Genomic DNA, 17,035 nt, shown 5'->3' with positions numbered 1-17,035 from the left:
TAAATTTAGCAGATACTTATACCTATTACATTCTGCAAGGACATAATTATGACTATCAACCACACAACTTGGACTGCCGACATCTCGCGCTAGTACGCACCTGTGGATACCGGATGCGTGCGTTTAAGATTGTATCTTTTCTTTCAATTAATAATGATTTCTTTCTTACATTTTAGCGAGTCATTTGGGTAAGAAAAAAAGAAATGCGGCGAGCTTATTGATAAGCTGCGGCATCTTTTCACAAAAAGTTTGTAATCACAATGAAATTACCATCCCGAAGATCATTAATACTTTCCGCTCGAAGTCATATTTAATTCTTGCACACTGGAATACTTCCAACCTCCACTTTTGATGATTATTTAAACGTTTGACTTCCTTCATTTTGTACATCAATGAATGAAACACAATGTAGAAATATCATGTAAAGCATATCACTGCGTGTATTTAACTATTAAACTCTACAAATAGATTTATCTGGACGGGAAAAGACGGTACGACACTTTTTGACATGTTGCAAAACCAGAAGAGCTGCTCTGTCTATTCAAGTACATAAATTGTTTCCATTTTCTCGAGAATTTCAAGTTCGATATGAATCGGTGTAAACACCACACTTCCACCATTACGACTAGCAACAACACAAAAATATGTGGTCCGGGTTTTTTTTTTTCCACCCAACAAGCATCAGCGGGCAGAGCGCCACCAACGAGGAGTTTGTAAGCAGATGGCGATATTCGAAAATATTTGTGAAACTAATCGATACGCCATCTCCGGATACGCGGGCGGGAGTCGCTGCACTTCCTTCATCTGCACTCCGCAAACGAGGTCAATGAAAACGAAAACAACGTGATCGAACGCGAATGTGACAACTACGCAAACTATCGGGGAAAAAAAAATTCCAAGACACGATGATGATTTCGATGACGTGTTGAAGATGAGGATGTTGCTGCTGCTGCTGCTGATGATGATGATGTAGAGTGAACACAACACTGACGACGATGAAAACAGGACTGATGGCACTGATAATCTCCGAAACTGGGGAACACATTTTAAAAACACATCCCAGATACCAGCGCCATGAATTTTACAACACAGGAAATTACACAATGATCTCCTTTTGTGAGTTTTCACCAAAAGATGGTAGCAGTTGCAGGTCCGTGAGGGTCGTCTGCTGTTAACCTGATGTGTTCTCACTCCTCATGCGCTTAAAGATCTAGGAAGACGTACGCGCTCGGATGAGTTTGTCAGATTTTTGCGCCCGCATGAACACAATCCATGCGTCAATTTTGATTTTGTCCCGGCGCTCACAACAACGAGACGCTCTACGCCAAAATGGCAGCATGAAATAACGTTCTCTGGTGAATTCTCTTACTCAGTTCAGAGGAGTCTATGAGATGGGGGCGCGCTCCTTTAAATAGTAAGAGTAAAAACACCGGAAACGTTGAAGTGATTTCAGTGAACAGCTGAATGTTATAACTTTCTTTTTCTTTCTTCCCGTGTTTGCTTCGCTTTTTTTTTTCTGAAATTGAATTGGTAAAATATTTCGTTTCATATCCAATCCCCTTTGGAAGAGGCATTACAAGTCCTGCCATTGTTGACTGTGTACGTGACCTCGGCCACTCCGTTGGAAGCGCAACTCAGCTCATAGTCGTTGGAGTCTAAGAGCATTTGTTCCGTGGCCCGTGCGGCTTCCGCCATGGCGGTTAACTTCCGGGTCAGGTGCGGGTTCCCCACCACCATGTTTCTCGTCTTCAGCATCTCCAGCTGCGTGTAGAGCCGCTTCAGCTCGTCCTGCGGTGTGATTGGCGGGAAAGAAAAGCACAGAGAGGTCATCAATAATACTTAACTCATGAATATTCATATTGTGTTTGGATCGATTATGATTCCCTATTATGATTATGATTATCGATATGATTCGGTAGGAAGAGCAAGAAGTGGCGCGATATCAACGATCATAGTACTAACGATGCAATTTTGTAGGAACACAAGAAAACAATGTCTTTAGTATTGAAATATAAGTTTTCATGAAATTTTATAATTCATCACCATGAATGTATGTCCTTCTTTGAAAATTCCCTAAGACATTTTTCTTTCGTTTAGTAGGATTTTCAGAAAGATTTTAAACAAATGGAAATTTTTTCAAAGGCAGGCTCTTAGCAGAGGCATAAAGCTTTTTACACACTTGTGGTTGTCGGTCGAATTGATTAGTGCGGCAGAATAATATCGCCCTGTGTAAATGGATTTGCGTTTGTCATTGATTGTTGAATACCGAGCACTAATAAACAAATCTACGGAAATAAATAACAGACAGAAAGAAAGATAGAAACATAGGTATAGAGAAAGATAGGCAGATACATACACACATACATACATACATCCATAAGTACATACATATATAAATTGATACAAAAATGCTAAGTAGACAACAACAAGATATCGATAAAACAAATGATTGAATGATATATTCAACTAGATACAAGTGTAACCGTAATTCCGGATTGGATGTAAACGAAATCAATATCTTCGACACCTAATATTGATGTTTCTTTACTGTTAATGATCTGACTTCTGCGTTTGCGTTTATTGTTTGAAACTTTTTTAGCTTTGTGTCAAGTTTTGAGTCTCAGTAGAACAAAATGCGTGCGAAAAGATAAAAATCTTAACATTTCGATCTACATTCGGTTGGTTTGTGATGACGTTAACTCTCTACTATTATTATCCCATCTTTTGCTGCTGTAACAGACATGAACAAGTCACTCAGTGACGGGGAGAGTGTTTGCACAGGTAGGCATTAGAGGTATAAATTGTCGGCCATCGGTGAAATTTTTCGAGTCAAGACTTCAGGGAAAATCCCCGACGGCTTAAAGTGTGTTGGCCTAACCCAGTTCTATGCTAACTGCGACTGCGCAGCGGAAGCGCACGCGATTGCGCCCGGCACGGATTACGTTACAGTGATCACATTTAGCGGGGGAGGAGAAACCGCAGTAGCGATAGTCGATGTCGTATACAAAACTGTGTCAACCCCATACCAGTTACTATATACTTTCCCTCCCCCAACACAGCCCCCTCCTCCTTCGAATACACAAACACGACACGAAAAGACGGATAGCTAAAGAAAAAAAAATATGGAGTGTTTATACGTCAAACCGTCCCGAGAGTTTGAACGGCGCCCATGCAGTTAGACGTCCCAAAAGTCGCCCCGGCAATTTTCTGTTTTGACCACTGACCCCATTTGCCATATCGAGTTCGTCAATGATAGAATTACACTTTGTTTGTAGAAATCAGGAAGAGTGTCCAAAGTGAAGGGAATGGACGAGAAAAAGCATCAAAGAAAATCGGGGGAGGGGGTGGGGGAGGAATTTGTGTCAGATACAGTCGAAGGCATCGTAGCGGACACCATTTTCATCTTGTCGTTTCTAGGAAAACTTCAACGCAGGCATCGCGACAGAATGCCTTGACACTGCCTCTTTGTGAAGTCAAAATATCTGTTTTGTATGTAACGGTCAGCGTCAGTATCAAAAGATGCTTCAGACAGCAAGATAAATGGACGAATATAATATTATGTAAAGGTGGGAAGAAGAGTTTAATGAAATAGTGTAAGCGTCAAAGTGATAGATAGATAGATAGGTAGACATACTATAGATGAATATATGAACAAACAGCTATCGTGGCTATGGATCTGGAATTAGGTTAGTGGTTTGTTTGAATTCCAGTGACTACCTATAATAGCAAAAACTACAAAAATAAGTACACTGGTACGTATTGCATTGATTTGTTGAAAAACAATAAAATGCCGTAATTATATGTTTTCTCGGCCAATTTCATCAGATTTGCATTCGAACTTTTTGCATATTTGCAGATTTGCATAACGAAAAGGCGTTCGAATTCAAGTGATTTTGGTCACTACTCTCCTCTCACGGTTCATTTTAATTTTGAGTATTTAATTTCATTTCTGTCGTTCCTTTTAGATTTTATTTCATTGAATTTAGAGAGAAATTCATTCAATTTAACGACTCAAAGTTGGCATTCAATTTCGCGCCAGCTGGACAGATACGGTTAAATTCGTTCCAAATAGCTGTTTCAATTTCATTTATAGTGTAAATGCATGTGTTTGAAAGTGGGGTTATACGAGTTATCAGCTATATTGCATGAGTAAAAAATCACATTTCAAGGTATATTAAGTTGGCATATTCAAATAGCTGAGTATGTTACTATAAGGAATAAAAGCAACAACGAAAAAGGCTTTGTAATAATATTGTTTGCCTTATCAAGAATTTGAATTCCTTAACGCTCTTCACGGCGGTGCTGATGCGACTTTGAAAGCACTTGCATTTTTAATTTGAATGCCATTTGTACACCCTTGTTAATTTCCTTGTTTAATTTCCTTTTATGTCGTTGTTTATGCAAGTCAAACTACTCTGTTCTGAATATACTTTGTATGTTTCCCACATGTTCATGATTATGTAACTTATGTATATTGATTTGCAGAAAATAAAGTATCTATCAAACAAACAAACAAATTTCGCCATCAGAATTCTGTCTTTCCAGGCATGTACAGAATTCTGCACTTTCTTCCCCTCTGAAAAGACATCGGATTTCGTTCTTTTTTTTTCAGTGAGATCCGGGTATCATGGTGGAAAAAAAAACCTAAAACGAAACATGATTTCCATGAAGGATAGGAATTTGATCCCGTGATGTGGGTATACATTGCGGTAATCTGGGATATGTGAATACAATACTTCTACTTTGATGAGCCAGACGATTCTTAGCATTTGATGAATCTATATCTATCATGTTGCTGTTTTTCCCCTTATTTCTCAGTGGCCTATACTAGAAGCCAAGGCTAATAGTGGTCGTCTAAAATGTGAAGAGACTTTCCCGGAATTTTGCTAAAAAATATATCATCCTTTTTTTTTACCTACATGGTCTTAGCTGCGCCATTTCTCTATCTGCTTGACAAAATCAGATCATGCTTTTTTTACCAATATGGCGTGGAAATGGAGGCGAAAAAAGAAAAAGAAGAAATAAAGTAATGGACATTCCATGCTTTAAATCCCCACCATGAATAGTTGCTTACATCAGGATTAACTTCTAAGTACATAAAATTGGACTTCTCTTATCTTTTACGTCATAGACATGGTTTGGGTATGAAGGTAGCAATTAGTAATAAAAGTGGAAAAAATAACTTGAGGAAAGCGGCTAACCTGAAATATGTCACCTACTTAACCTGATTCTCTACCGCCGTGTTGAATCCGGCACATATTAGGTCACCCACTCCGTGGTTTGGGTAACACGCAAATAATGCTGGAAAAAATCCTCTAAAATGAAAATACACTGTATTGTTTCTTCATCGAATCTCAGTCGCGAGGGGAGGCTCCCCATTATGTGTATGTATTTTTCGTTTAGAGTTTTCTTTTCCATACAGTTTGGAGAAACCGGCCTGCGTCTCCCCTCCCCCCACCCCTCCACAGCCTGATTATCACGTTGAAAACAAGAAAACCTTTTCTATCCTGCCTCGACGAAATGTTTCATTCTAATCTCATGATGATCTGTGTATCAAGATGAAAAAAGAGCCCTTCGGAAATACAGCAAGGGACTTCCCCTGGCCCAGAAAGAGTGGCTTACCTGAATATCTACTTGGTTAAGCGGCTTCTCCTCCTGTTTGACCATGAGGCCCTGCGAGGAAAGAGAGTTGGTGGCGTCCCATGTCCGCTGCCGCATCCCCGTAGAGGTGGTGCCCGTCTTCATCCTGGTGTCCGTCTTGTCTCCTTTACCGTGGAGTACCAGGTACACCTACAATAGGACAAGTTGAAAACAAAAGGAGAGATACGAATATAACAGTCCTTCCTACAAATCAATATATTGATCTCACATCAATCGTTGTATTTCTAATTATAACAGTAATGTCCCTGCTGGAACGAACACAGTGTCCCACAGTGTGAGAAACACAGTGTAAACACAGTGTGACACAGTGTGAAATCTCCTAACACTGTTAAATTCGAGCGATTTAACAGCGCGAAGACATTGTGAATCATCAATTCACAGTGTGACACAGAACATTACCATGTGAACACTCTGTGAAAACCAAACCAATGTGAAATCATCTCCACATTGTTAAATTCGAGAGGTTTCACATAGTCGACTATGTGACCACACTGTGAACACACTGTGCGACATTGTGTTCTTTCCACTAGGGGTTACTTAAACTTTTTTTTTGTTCACTTTTTGTGATTGTTTATTTGTTCGTTTTTTTGCTCGTTGTAAGGGAGATCGCTTGGTTGTTGTACACCATAAATCGATTAATTAATATAAAAAAGGAAAGAAAGTAGCAAGGAGTTTGACCTGGTTACCTACTGCTTTTATCCGGCAGCAACTTTATGGCAGTGACACGTTGAAGTTTGACACACACACACAACTAAACAAACATTGCCTCAACCATCTCTTGTTCTCTCTGAAGTGGTAGAAAAAAAAAACCACCGCAAATAGAGAGCATCATAATACACCATACCATGATCATATTCGGCGAATGGCGTATCTTCAAAGCTGCTTTTTCTTTCCTTTTTTTTTTTAGTCAGCACAGTCGTCATTACAAAACATTTCTTTGCTCCAATTTGTACACCTTGGTCCACAGGGACATGTCATTTACCCCTGGCATTAATCCGTCGTGACCGCAACGTCGGCAAGGGAAATACAGTTCCTGTAAACTTTCGTATTCATGAGTCGCCATCAGACTCTTATCAAAACAAACGTTAAAAGCTATGGTGTTTTCTCACGGATTACATAATGTAATTACGTAATGCACCATTATATGTGTAATGTAATAAGGTAATCGTGGCATTATGTAAATTACATGCGCAACATTCATACCTCAGGCAGGAAATCATGTCAAAAAGAAATGATGAAAAAGAAGAGGAAGGGCCCCACATAGGGGTACCACACAAAAAGAAAAGAACACACAACAGACAAAGACACATAAACACACACGCACTCTCTCTCACACACACACACACACACACACACACACACACACACACATATATATATATAATGACAGTATAACAGTGAAAATGTACATTAATCCTATGACACCCAAGCACTGAAGTCTGGGGCATCAGCACATTGCATTGACGTCAGGTATTTTCGCGTACAAAATGTTCGCATTCAAAGGGCAGAAATTACGCATGCGCCTTGTTCCATCTTGACTAGACTATTTTTAATTATTAAAAAAGAGGCATGCTTAGAATCCCAAATTAAACCGACGTGTGTTGCTGTTCAGTCGTTACATTCCTTTCGCGAGTTTAAGCTGTAGAGAAGTCGTTCTCTTTCCCCTAATACGTATCCCCCTATTACAACTCGTACATGTCAAACACTTGATTTTGCAAAATTAATGAGCTAAATAGAAAGGAGGGGCGGAGATTGAGAAATGGCAAAGATTTGTACGAATGCCATAATATCACGTCGATCAACGTGTCGGTACCTAAGCAGAATCGTTCCCCGTCTATCGTCTGCGCTAGCTATCTAAAAAAGTAATGGGATACACTGAAAAGAAAAAGAGGAATGGGATAGATTTGTACACATGCCATGATATCACGTCGATCAACGTGTCGATAGCTCAATAGAATCACTTTCTTTCTATCGTCTGCGCTACCATCTGAAAGTTTTAACAGCCACTGAAAAGAAAAATATCAGACAATTATGATGAATTTACGTCTGCGTTCCCCACAGGATCCACACGAGATGGCGAGAAAGGGGGATTTAGTGTAGTTAATGGACCGTGCATGGTACTTATTTGGCAGATATCGACAACCTTAGCCCGTTCCTGAACGTGATATCGAACCATTTCGCTGCAAACGACCTAGAGTGTGCTGAGGATGGGTTGTCAGTTGTCGACTGGGGACCTAACGCAGACGATCGAGTCATCTCTACGGACAACTCGTCGGTGTCAATTTTCCCGCCGTCGTAGATCTCCGAATCTCGAGTTTCTCTTTCCACCAAAGCTTGGCGTGCATGCATGGGAATTTGAAATCCGTCAGTGTAGGCGTCGTCGACGCGCTCACGGCACTCTCACGATGCGGCCGAATCCTAATTGTTTCATCGTACAGCCATGCACCTGACTCAAAGGCGAATAACATGCTGTCATGAAAAGGCATGGGCACAATGGAAACCTAACCACGCTCAAACTTTAGCAGTGGTCCACCCCTTATTGAACACTTCCCTGAGAAGAAGAAGAAGAAGAAGAAGAAGAAGAAGAAGAAGAAGAAGAAGAAGAAGAAGAAAAAGAAGGAAAAAAGGTCATCTTTGAAAAATATTTAATTTACAATAGTTGGTCGAGCGTGGCAAACAAAATAGTTTCACATTGATAATAGAACTGTATTCATAAAGCTGTTTTGGCGTAAAGTGAAATCAACCCAACTTGATAAGCTCTAGGACTGTTTCACAAAACGCATGCCAAACAAACGTCGAAACTTTAGTATCTTTCTTGCTATTTTTCTCTCATTGTTTAAGTTAACTCTAACGCAGAGTGGGGTTTCCCTCTCAGCTTTAATTCTGCAAGTCATCTGTGCGCGTTTGTTTGAGAAGCGGTAGCCACCATTAATAATCAGTTGTGTTGCCAGCATCGAACTTACAAATTCCTCAATTGTAGATGACCACTTTCCATGAAACGCTTTTCAACCTAATGCTGACGATAATTTTGTGATCAAAGGCTTGCATAGCGTAAGCTAAGGAATTATCTGCGCACCCTCAAGTATGTTTCAGAAATGATGAAATTTAACACGAGGACAAAAACGACAAAAATAATGTCGTGCTTGAACCACGATATCGTTTCGTTTTGCAGCGATTACGTTCTTATTGGCACCTATTTGCGTGACCCACTGCGGCTAAAGCCTCTGTCACAATGCTGCCACCGAACACCGTGCCCGCACCTTGGTGGGAATTAAACGCCTCTTGTCGAGATCGTATCTTTCCTTGCATCCTCGCCTCCTTTTTGTTTCTTCGTGTAGCATCTTAAAAAGCGCTACGGGGGTAGGCAGATATTGTTTCGAGATGGTGCTGCCTTGAAATTTCGCCTAGAGTTTTAGAGAAAAGCAAGCGGGAATAAAAAGACGATGGTGTTAACCATCGATGATCACGCCGTGATGTAGATTATAGGCACCTGTTCGATTCCTCTGCACATACACTTTTATAAACACCTAATTACAAACATTGAAAATAACTCATGTATCAAGTAAGTAGGCCCTATTGCTTGTTATGTGGGAAGTTACGTTGTTTTGAGAGAAAAATAAAAGTTGTGGAAATGATTAAAAATTCTTTTTAAATAAACTTGAAATATTGAAAAAGGAAGAAAATCACCGAAATTAACCAATTTTTAATTAGTAACAAGGTCGAATTTTACTCTCCAAGGTTTTCTAGAAAGGCAAAAAAAAAAAATCTTCAGGATGAAATGACCATGATCACCATCTGCAAACGACTGGAAAGAGGCTAGAATGGCTGCTTCGAGTGTGCACGTTTCTTGCATGACTAATAACGAAGCAAGACATTAGCGTCAAGAAGTTTTTTTCTTCTTTCTTTCTATAAATCGCGACGCCAATTTGATTCATCGATCAGCAATATTACTTTTCCAGGTCTGCCATCAGGCTGAAAGATCTCATTTCCATTATATTATTTCTTACAGTCTAGAATCATTTCATAAAGTATTTTGAGATATGGATACTGAGTAGATCTATGGTGCACATTCTCACCGTCTATGAAGCCTCGTGACTGTAAAAGCCACACGATATGGCACATCCGACATTTCTTTGCCTCTTGGCATATGTTCGTTCCTCGCTGCTGCACGACAACCGTGATTTGTATGGTTGACGATACGTAGTGCGGGTAGAAACACTGATAAAGCCATTCCAAACAGCCCAAGGTGTCAAATAAGTTTCGTGGACAAGGACAAGAGTCATCGTAATTTTAGATATACTGTATTGAAAGAGCTTAATATCTCTGCGCCCTGCTCTGAACTTGAATTGCAGTAGGTGTGTTTGTCTTTCAGCGTGTAGTTTTTATCGTTGCTCTTACCATTTTGCATGCAACTTGAGACGATGCGAGCTTAATCTTCGCCTGGTTCTACAAATAATATTTGGATGGATCTGATTGTTGTTCTTTCATGGGATTTAGATCGGCATGACAAAGAAATTTTCCGTTATAACAAAAAATCAAAACCCGATTGTAATAATTTCAAACGATGGCTCTAATTCCATACGAAACGATAAAGATGGAACCTCACTCTGAAACTTAAAAAGAAAGTGGAAACGTCTAATGACAATCTTATGTATCTAGATTTGTGTCGGAGGGCGTGTTTATGGAACGCGGTTATTGCTGACCCCTGAGCGAATCACGAAATTCATCAAGAATTACTCCCGTTTCCACCGACTCCTTAAGGCGATAATGTGCACGCGAGCAGCTGCCTTCGCTGAGATGGACGAAATGATTCAATTCTCTATCTGCGACTCTCGGTCCCATGCAGCCATTTTGACATTTTCCATGCCAAAGGTTTCCGAAGAACGACGTATGGAGCATTTCGTATGACCCCAGAGAATGAGCGCGAGAGCGAGAGCAAGGCTGAATTAATGAGCAGCCGATATCACATTTAAGCTAAGGAATATGAAAAGCAAAAGAAAATATAGATAGATATAAATATGCAGAGGGGGCAATACAGTTAATCATGCGGGTCGACGAGTTTAGAGGAAGTATGGGGATAATCATGGCTGCTTTGGGAGGTGATGGGGAAGCACGACCTCAATCATTAAGGTCTCCTCAAGTCAAAGTTACCGTCAAGCAGACGACTTGATTGTGATGAGGCCAGCCGCGGGAATATATCGCGGTGTCATGTTCTCGATTCGAGAAGAGTTCCGATTACTGATACGGGCTATTACAAAGAGCAACGGGTGACACGGATGTAGGGCTAATAGCTGTTCTATTTCAACAAAGCACAAAAACGATATCTTGATTTTGTGTTAGAAAATCCCATTCTAACCTGTTAACCAGTTCCTGGCAAGCTGAAAAAGCAAATGTGATTTTGTGACTGAAAATTTGTGACTGAAAGAATGCTCTGAATGACTACTTGCAAGGACGTCAGTGGTAATGAAATATTTCTTGGTCAGAGAACGACTTGAGTGATTCTGAAATCTTCTTGGTCAAAGAATAAAAGACGCCTCACATAAATCATACATGCTGACATGTTTCTGGTCGCCGCCGGTTTACCATGTTATTGTGTCACAGTGTGTTGTGTTTATTTTGTCTTGTGTCGGGTTCCTGAACTCCAGCGTTTCCTGAATTTAGAGACTGCGCATGATCGACTATAGCGTAACTGGCTCCACGATGAATGGAAGTTATCAATCTGGACACGAAAGAAAAACTCAGCATGATACCAAAAAGAAAACAAACGTGTGAATTTCTTAGAATTGTCTGTTGGCTTTCTCCTTCACACATGTCATTGTAGAGGGCAAAACAATAGACCTTATAAAACGCACACAGACACACACACATACACACACACACCACCGTCAGGTAACCAAATAATGTGCCATGGCTTAATGTGTCGACGATATTTGGACAGCAGACAGGAAAAGGAAAAAAAAAACATAAACGAAGGCTTTGCCCCCAAGAGTGGAATGAAGCACATTAAGGGCATCTGTGGTTCAAAAACTAAAAACACTTTGACAGAACAACCCAAAGTGAAGATCCCCACCAGGGGAACGGGCGCGAAATATTGAGATCAATTTGCACCGTCTGCTATCTTGCTCCCTCTTCGTAAAAACAAGCTTTGTGCAGTCATCCGACATACCCAAATATCACCCGCAAACACCCTCCCAGGGGAAATTTAGGGCGGACGCCAGAAAATGGAGGGGAAAGGGTAATGCCGTACACATAAAGAAAAAAACCCAAACACAACAACCACAACTGCAAACTGATTCACTGCGTGAAGAGGTGGGGGCACAACAGTCTCATAATAAAACCTTTTAATATATCAAAATTAGAAGAATGAGGAGATAGAAATTGTGCAATCATCTTCTTCTTGATAAACTCAGAAGAAAGAAAAAGCGTGACTTTCTTTTTGTCTTCCACGCTTGGTTATTGTTTCAGACAATAATATCACAAAATGAGTATTATTTTTGTGCATTTTCACATTTTAAACTAGAAAAAAAAAACGGACAAGGAAACCTTTTGCAATTATCTTCTTCTTAATAAACATATGGTGTTTCTTTTATGACTGCTTTCTTGCTGGGACATAATGAGTATATGGCTTTAGGAGAGTAAATGGGAAGGGGTAGAGAAGCGGATTGTCACCGATCTTTGGTAGATGTGGAATAAGTGTCAAAATCAATTCAACCATTGTAGCATAATGTATAAATGTATATATATATATATATATATATATATATATATATATATATATTATATATATATATACATATATACATACCTATATATATATATACATATATACATACCTATATATATATATATATATATATATATATATATATATATATATATATATATATATCTATATATATATATATATATATATAGATATATACTGTAACTATATACATGTATTTTGTAAATATAATATAATAAGGAATTTTCGAAACTGTAATATCAATGCTGCGTCTTCAGGCCAGCCATGATCAATGCCCGTTCAAATTCCTATGTGAAGCCTTTACACTATGCACAGCAATTTCGTCTGGGTGAATCCTAGTTTAGAAAGATGCTAACAGATTCAAATGAAACCTCAATGGCTGTGTCAATATTGCATGCAATCGAAATTATTAGTTCTAAAGTGAATTTGCAAATGCCAAGACTTATCGATAATGGTGAAGAATAAGGTTGATTAGCAATAGCTACCTGTAGCAATGACAGCAATTCAAAACAATACTGACAGTAAGGGTACTACTACTACAGCATTCACTGATGACAGTAATTACAACTTAGTAATACTGCCTGTGTAATATGACAGCCGTGTATTGTTATGTGTTGCGAAGTGAGACGGGGCAGAATGAAGAAATTCGTTCCTTGATGAGTCATTGCAGACGCAGAGGGGGTCTTTACATACAAAAAATAAGTTTCACAATACATCAATCTAACATTTGCGCAACTCAAGGGCGTCAGTCCTATGGACACTTTTCCCTTCAAGAAGATATACAAGTTTACGGGGCTCATTTTGAAGTCTATAAACAACAAACAAACAAACACACACACACACACAAAAAGCTGTGCTCCGGATGTTAGTTGAGACCTTGCTTACCTTGCTCCCAAAAAGGAGGACTATAACAACCGTTGTTGTCAGCTGACTGTAGAAGAACCATATGAGATACAGGACGTCAGGATTCGCCAGGTCCTGGAGGAAGAATCTATCGAAAAAACAACAGAAAGCATTACGTGAATGAAGAATAAAATATTATATAAACATAATTGCCCCAGATTGCCAGCCATAACTCTCACGAATTGCGGAATTCCTCTTTCGACCGATGGAATCCCATTTTCTTTGCTCAATTTTTCCACTAAACTCTGTTGTTGTCAGTTTTTTTTTTCGCTTTCTGTAATAGGATTATGCGCGCTACAAATACACATAGTTTACAATGCAGATAAGGGAGAGAAACTGAAATCCCCCCTTCTCTCTTTCTTCTAGAGGGAGAGAGGAAAAATGTTCCAAGAAGTATATGAAACTATGTGCAACATGTGCAAAAGTATCAAATATATAATATATAATATAAGTATATATGACTATATTCGTACATAATGCTTTGTATACTACTCTTTATATCAGGAACCCTTCAATATCATCCATTTGGTTTACATCAGACGACCATGATACCGAGCAGTAGGCCTGCACTGCCCAAGATGTGCATCAAGATGTGGAAAAATTCGAAAGGCTGTGGACAAAAAAAAAAAAAATAGGTCGGTGCATCAATGCGGAAATATTGTCAGAAAAGTATGGATTTGCTCTGACGCAACTCGACATTGACGCCAGGTGCAATAACTTGAAAGCTGGAAGATGCACCACGTGACAGCCAAAGTGCTTCCGGACACGAGTAACCCCACCTCCCCCTCCCCCCCCCCCCCCCCCCCGCCACGGGCCGCTCATCAAAATTACAATAATAATATATACCGCCCTCCCGAGACAGACTGTGAATGCTTTTTCATCACGCTATTTTAAGACAAAAGCTTCCTTTATCGCAGCGAAGGGCGTCTTCAATTTCAAATGTCCGTGCCAACATGGTTAAAGCTGCTGCACTGGAAAGAACAGCACTGAAGCTGCGCAAAAAAAAAGAGATGCTACTTAGAAATAAGAAGCGGGAGGCATAAATATGGACGCATCTCTTTGTTAAAAAAAAAAAAAAACTATCTGGCTATTACAAGAAAGAATTTTCTTTCTTGTTTGGGTGGTGTTCAGTGAAGAGAAGGAATATGACATTCATTCATCTTAACATTTGAAAGTCGTACTGAGATCGCCAGAAGTAGCAAATGATATTTGCTCATTACTGTCTGTCTTTAGTGTCAATGACCGCACTCCTGTCAAAATCTGACAAACGGAAGCATCCATCTTGGACCTGCTGTCTTCGCGCCCTCGGCGACGCAAGAGGGCGTCGGATCACCGCAGTTGATGGCTTTGAGGCATTTGTCGATTCGTGAACATCACTCTTTTCAGCGGTAGGACTCTCTTTAGCCGCACACATCCCATCTCTCAAGCCGCATGTTTGACTTACCGTGCTTCCGGGATTCAGATTTTAACGTCCCCGTAAAACGTCATCCGTATTAAACTGTAAAAACACTCTTTTGCTACGCGGCCACAATACGGCGTTGTCAATGATATTTGTACAGGAGGGTGCGGTTTCGCTACGTCGTGCCTGTTTGTTTCTTTTGTTCTGTACAGAGAGTCTTATCTGTCTTCTTAACTTTCCTCTGATGTTTCTATTAAGCTAGAAGTGCTGATCTTGTCTCTACAGATTCGTGACCTGTTTCGGCAAATCTGATGTCGTGAGCTGAGGCTAGTCGACGTAAGCCTAGTCGAGAACTAAACAGCTTTTTATCCCATCAACATCGCCGCCTTAAAGTGTTTATCATCTTAATATGCCGACGTCACTTTGTACCCTCAATCTTTTCTTGCGTGTATCTTCCCCCTTTTTTTCCTTCCGATTTTCTGCTTTTCCCTTCTTTTCCGTCATGCAGTACTTCTTATATCACAGCAACAGGTACTACTTCTAATTTTGCTGCTCCTGGTACATGTACTACTACTACCACTACTATTGCTACTACTACTACTACTACTACTACTACTACTACTACTACTACTACTACTACTGTTATTACTACTACTAGAACTACAATTACCACCACAATTTCTTAATTTTTCAACATATCTCCGATATGTCAATGGCAAAGCAAATACTTCGGTGCAATGCTCACAATATCTTTGCTCGATTCCAAAAACAGACATTTCGTGTTCATTCCCATCGGGTGTAAACTCGTGTTATGTTTCTAAGGCGTAATTGCTGGAACCCCCCCCCCAAAAAAAAAAAAAAAATAATAATAATACAAAAGTGCAAACTTCTTGAGAACATAATAATAAGGACCACAAAATCATATGAATGATAACAATGAAGGAAGGCAAAAGAGGCTATTATTACCCCCACACTGACACTAAAATGAACGAGATTTCCTGAGAAAAAAGAAGAAGAAATAATGGCTTTGAAATAAAGATGACTTACGTTGCAACACAAAGGAAGAGTGATAGAAGCGTCTCATTGTATATCGCCCAACTTATGAATCTACTTTCGTTGAACTCTGAGGGCGCTTTTCTCACCACGTAACACAATCTGATTCCCCAGAGCAGTAGAAGCAGCTCGGCTGTGTAGAGAAAAAAAAAGGAGAAAAAAATGAAGTAAGAGAGAAACGACAAAAACTTACAGTTTCAAAAAAAGTAATTACAATTTTTACAATGACAAAGATAATACGAAATGATTGCAAGAGGTATAATTTACATGACAGGGTCAAGTGGTCAAGTGGTCAGACGTTCCTTCCAAGCCCTCGAACGTCTCTCTTGAGTGGGTCAAGAATTGGCTATGAAATCTAACACATACATTTTTTTTTTACATATTATGTTACGCTATGATGTAGTACCATTGACTAAGGAACACCCACTCCACGCAATCTAGACGTGCTCTCATATCTCTATCAATACATGCCGATTTGTAATATGAAGAGCTTGATCGTGAAACGGGTTAAACACCATTTTAGACATCTTAAAGAAAGCCCATCATCAGACAGAGCAAATTAAAACCTCACTTGTAATATAACAAGGAATATATTTTCTTGTAGTTATGATTAAAAATATCCCATATTTTCTTCTCATTTTCTATGCTCTTTTGCAGCTTTAGTCGAAAATATCTTATATCAACAAGAGTGGGGTAAGCTTGTAACATATTCGCTCATGTATATATATCCACTTTCCCGAATATTACTCGATAGACCATTCTGGTCACCTGCACTACCCAAGTTCAGTCTTTGTTTGAACGTCAATTCACAAATTGTTACGTCGGGCTAACTTATGCATTATGTCCCTTTGAAAGCAAGTAAAGTGCCTAACCAACTGAGGAAAAAGAAAGATCACTTATTGTATCAATGCGTACACGAGCTAGTTACGAACAGGCTTATCACTCAGCTATACTTCTCTCGCTCTTTTGGACCGACTTCCATACCACTCCTGACCATCATAAAACTCATGATGGCGTTGCCTAGATACGACTTTCCCGTCTGACACCCACCATCTTCTTTCCGGGTCACATTTTATGACAGCTGCACTTCAGTTTGGCGCCACCTTTCGCTGTGCCTCCCTTCCCCTCTTCCCCGTCCCATCTTGAGTCCCCAATCCCCACTCATCCCCCACCCTCCGTCTCTTCACCCTGATCATTACCCTACCCCGGCCCTCTCTCAAGCCGAGCCAGCTTGCATCCCGAGTACTCATCAACCGGTCCACCTGCCACGACTC

The 17,035-nt window shown here is 39.9% G+C and overlaps 1 protein-coding gene across 1 annotated transcript in view; it reads right to left on the bottom strand.

Annotated features, from left to right (window-relative positions):
- Positions 1 to 1,545: 1,545 nt before the first annotated feature.
- LOC140233150 (probable G-protein coupled receptor CG31760) overlaps positions 1,546 to 17,035 on the bottom strand; it is a 131,023-nt gene continuing 115,533 nt past the window's right edge. The window contains exons 8-11 of the mRNA XM_072313267.1: positions 15,756 to 15,894; positions 13,292 to 13,397; positions 5,623 to 5,790; positions 1,546 to 1,788 (exon numbers count right to left, since the gene is read on the bottom strand). Coding sequence (XP_072169368.1) covers positions 1,546 to 1,788; positions 5,623 to 5,790; positions 13,292 to 13,397; positions 15,756 to 15,894 — 656 coding nt within the window. The remainder of the gene's footprint in view (positions 1,789 to 5,622; positions 5,791 to 13,291; positions 13,398 to 15,755; positions 15,895 to 17,035) is intronic.

Source organism: Diadema setosum, chromosome 9 (assembly GCF_964275005.1).
Source record: "Diadema setosum chromosome 9, eeDiaSeto1, whole genome shotgun sequence".
Taxonomy (NCBI): domain Eukaryota; kingdom Metazoa; phylum Echinodermata; class Echinoidea; order Diadematoida; family Diadematidae; genus Diadema; species Diadema setosum.
Note: the sequence above shows the minus strand (reverse complement) of the source record. Positions and strands in the feature narration are given on the sequence as shown.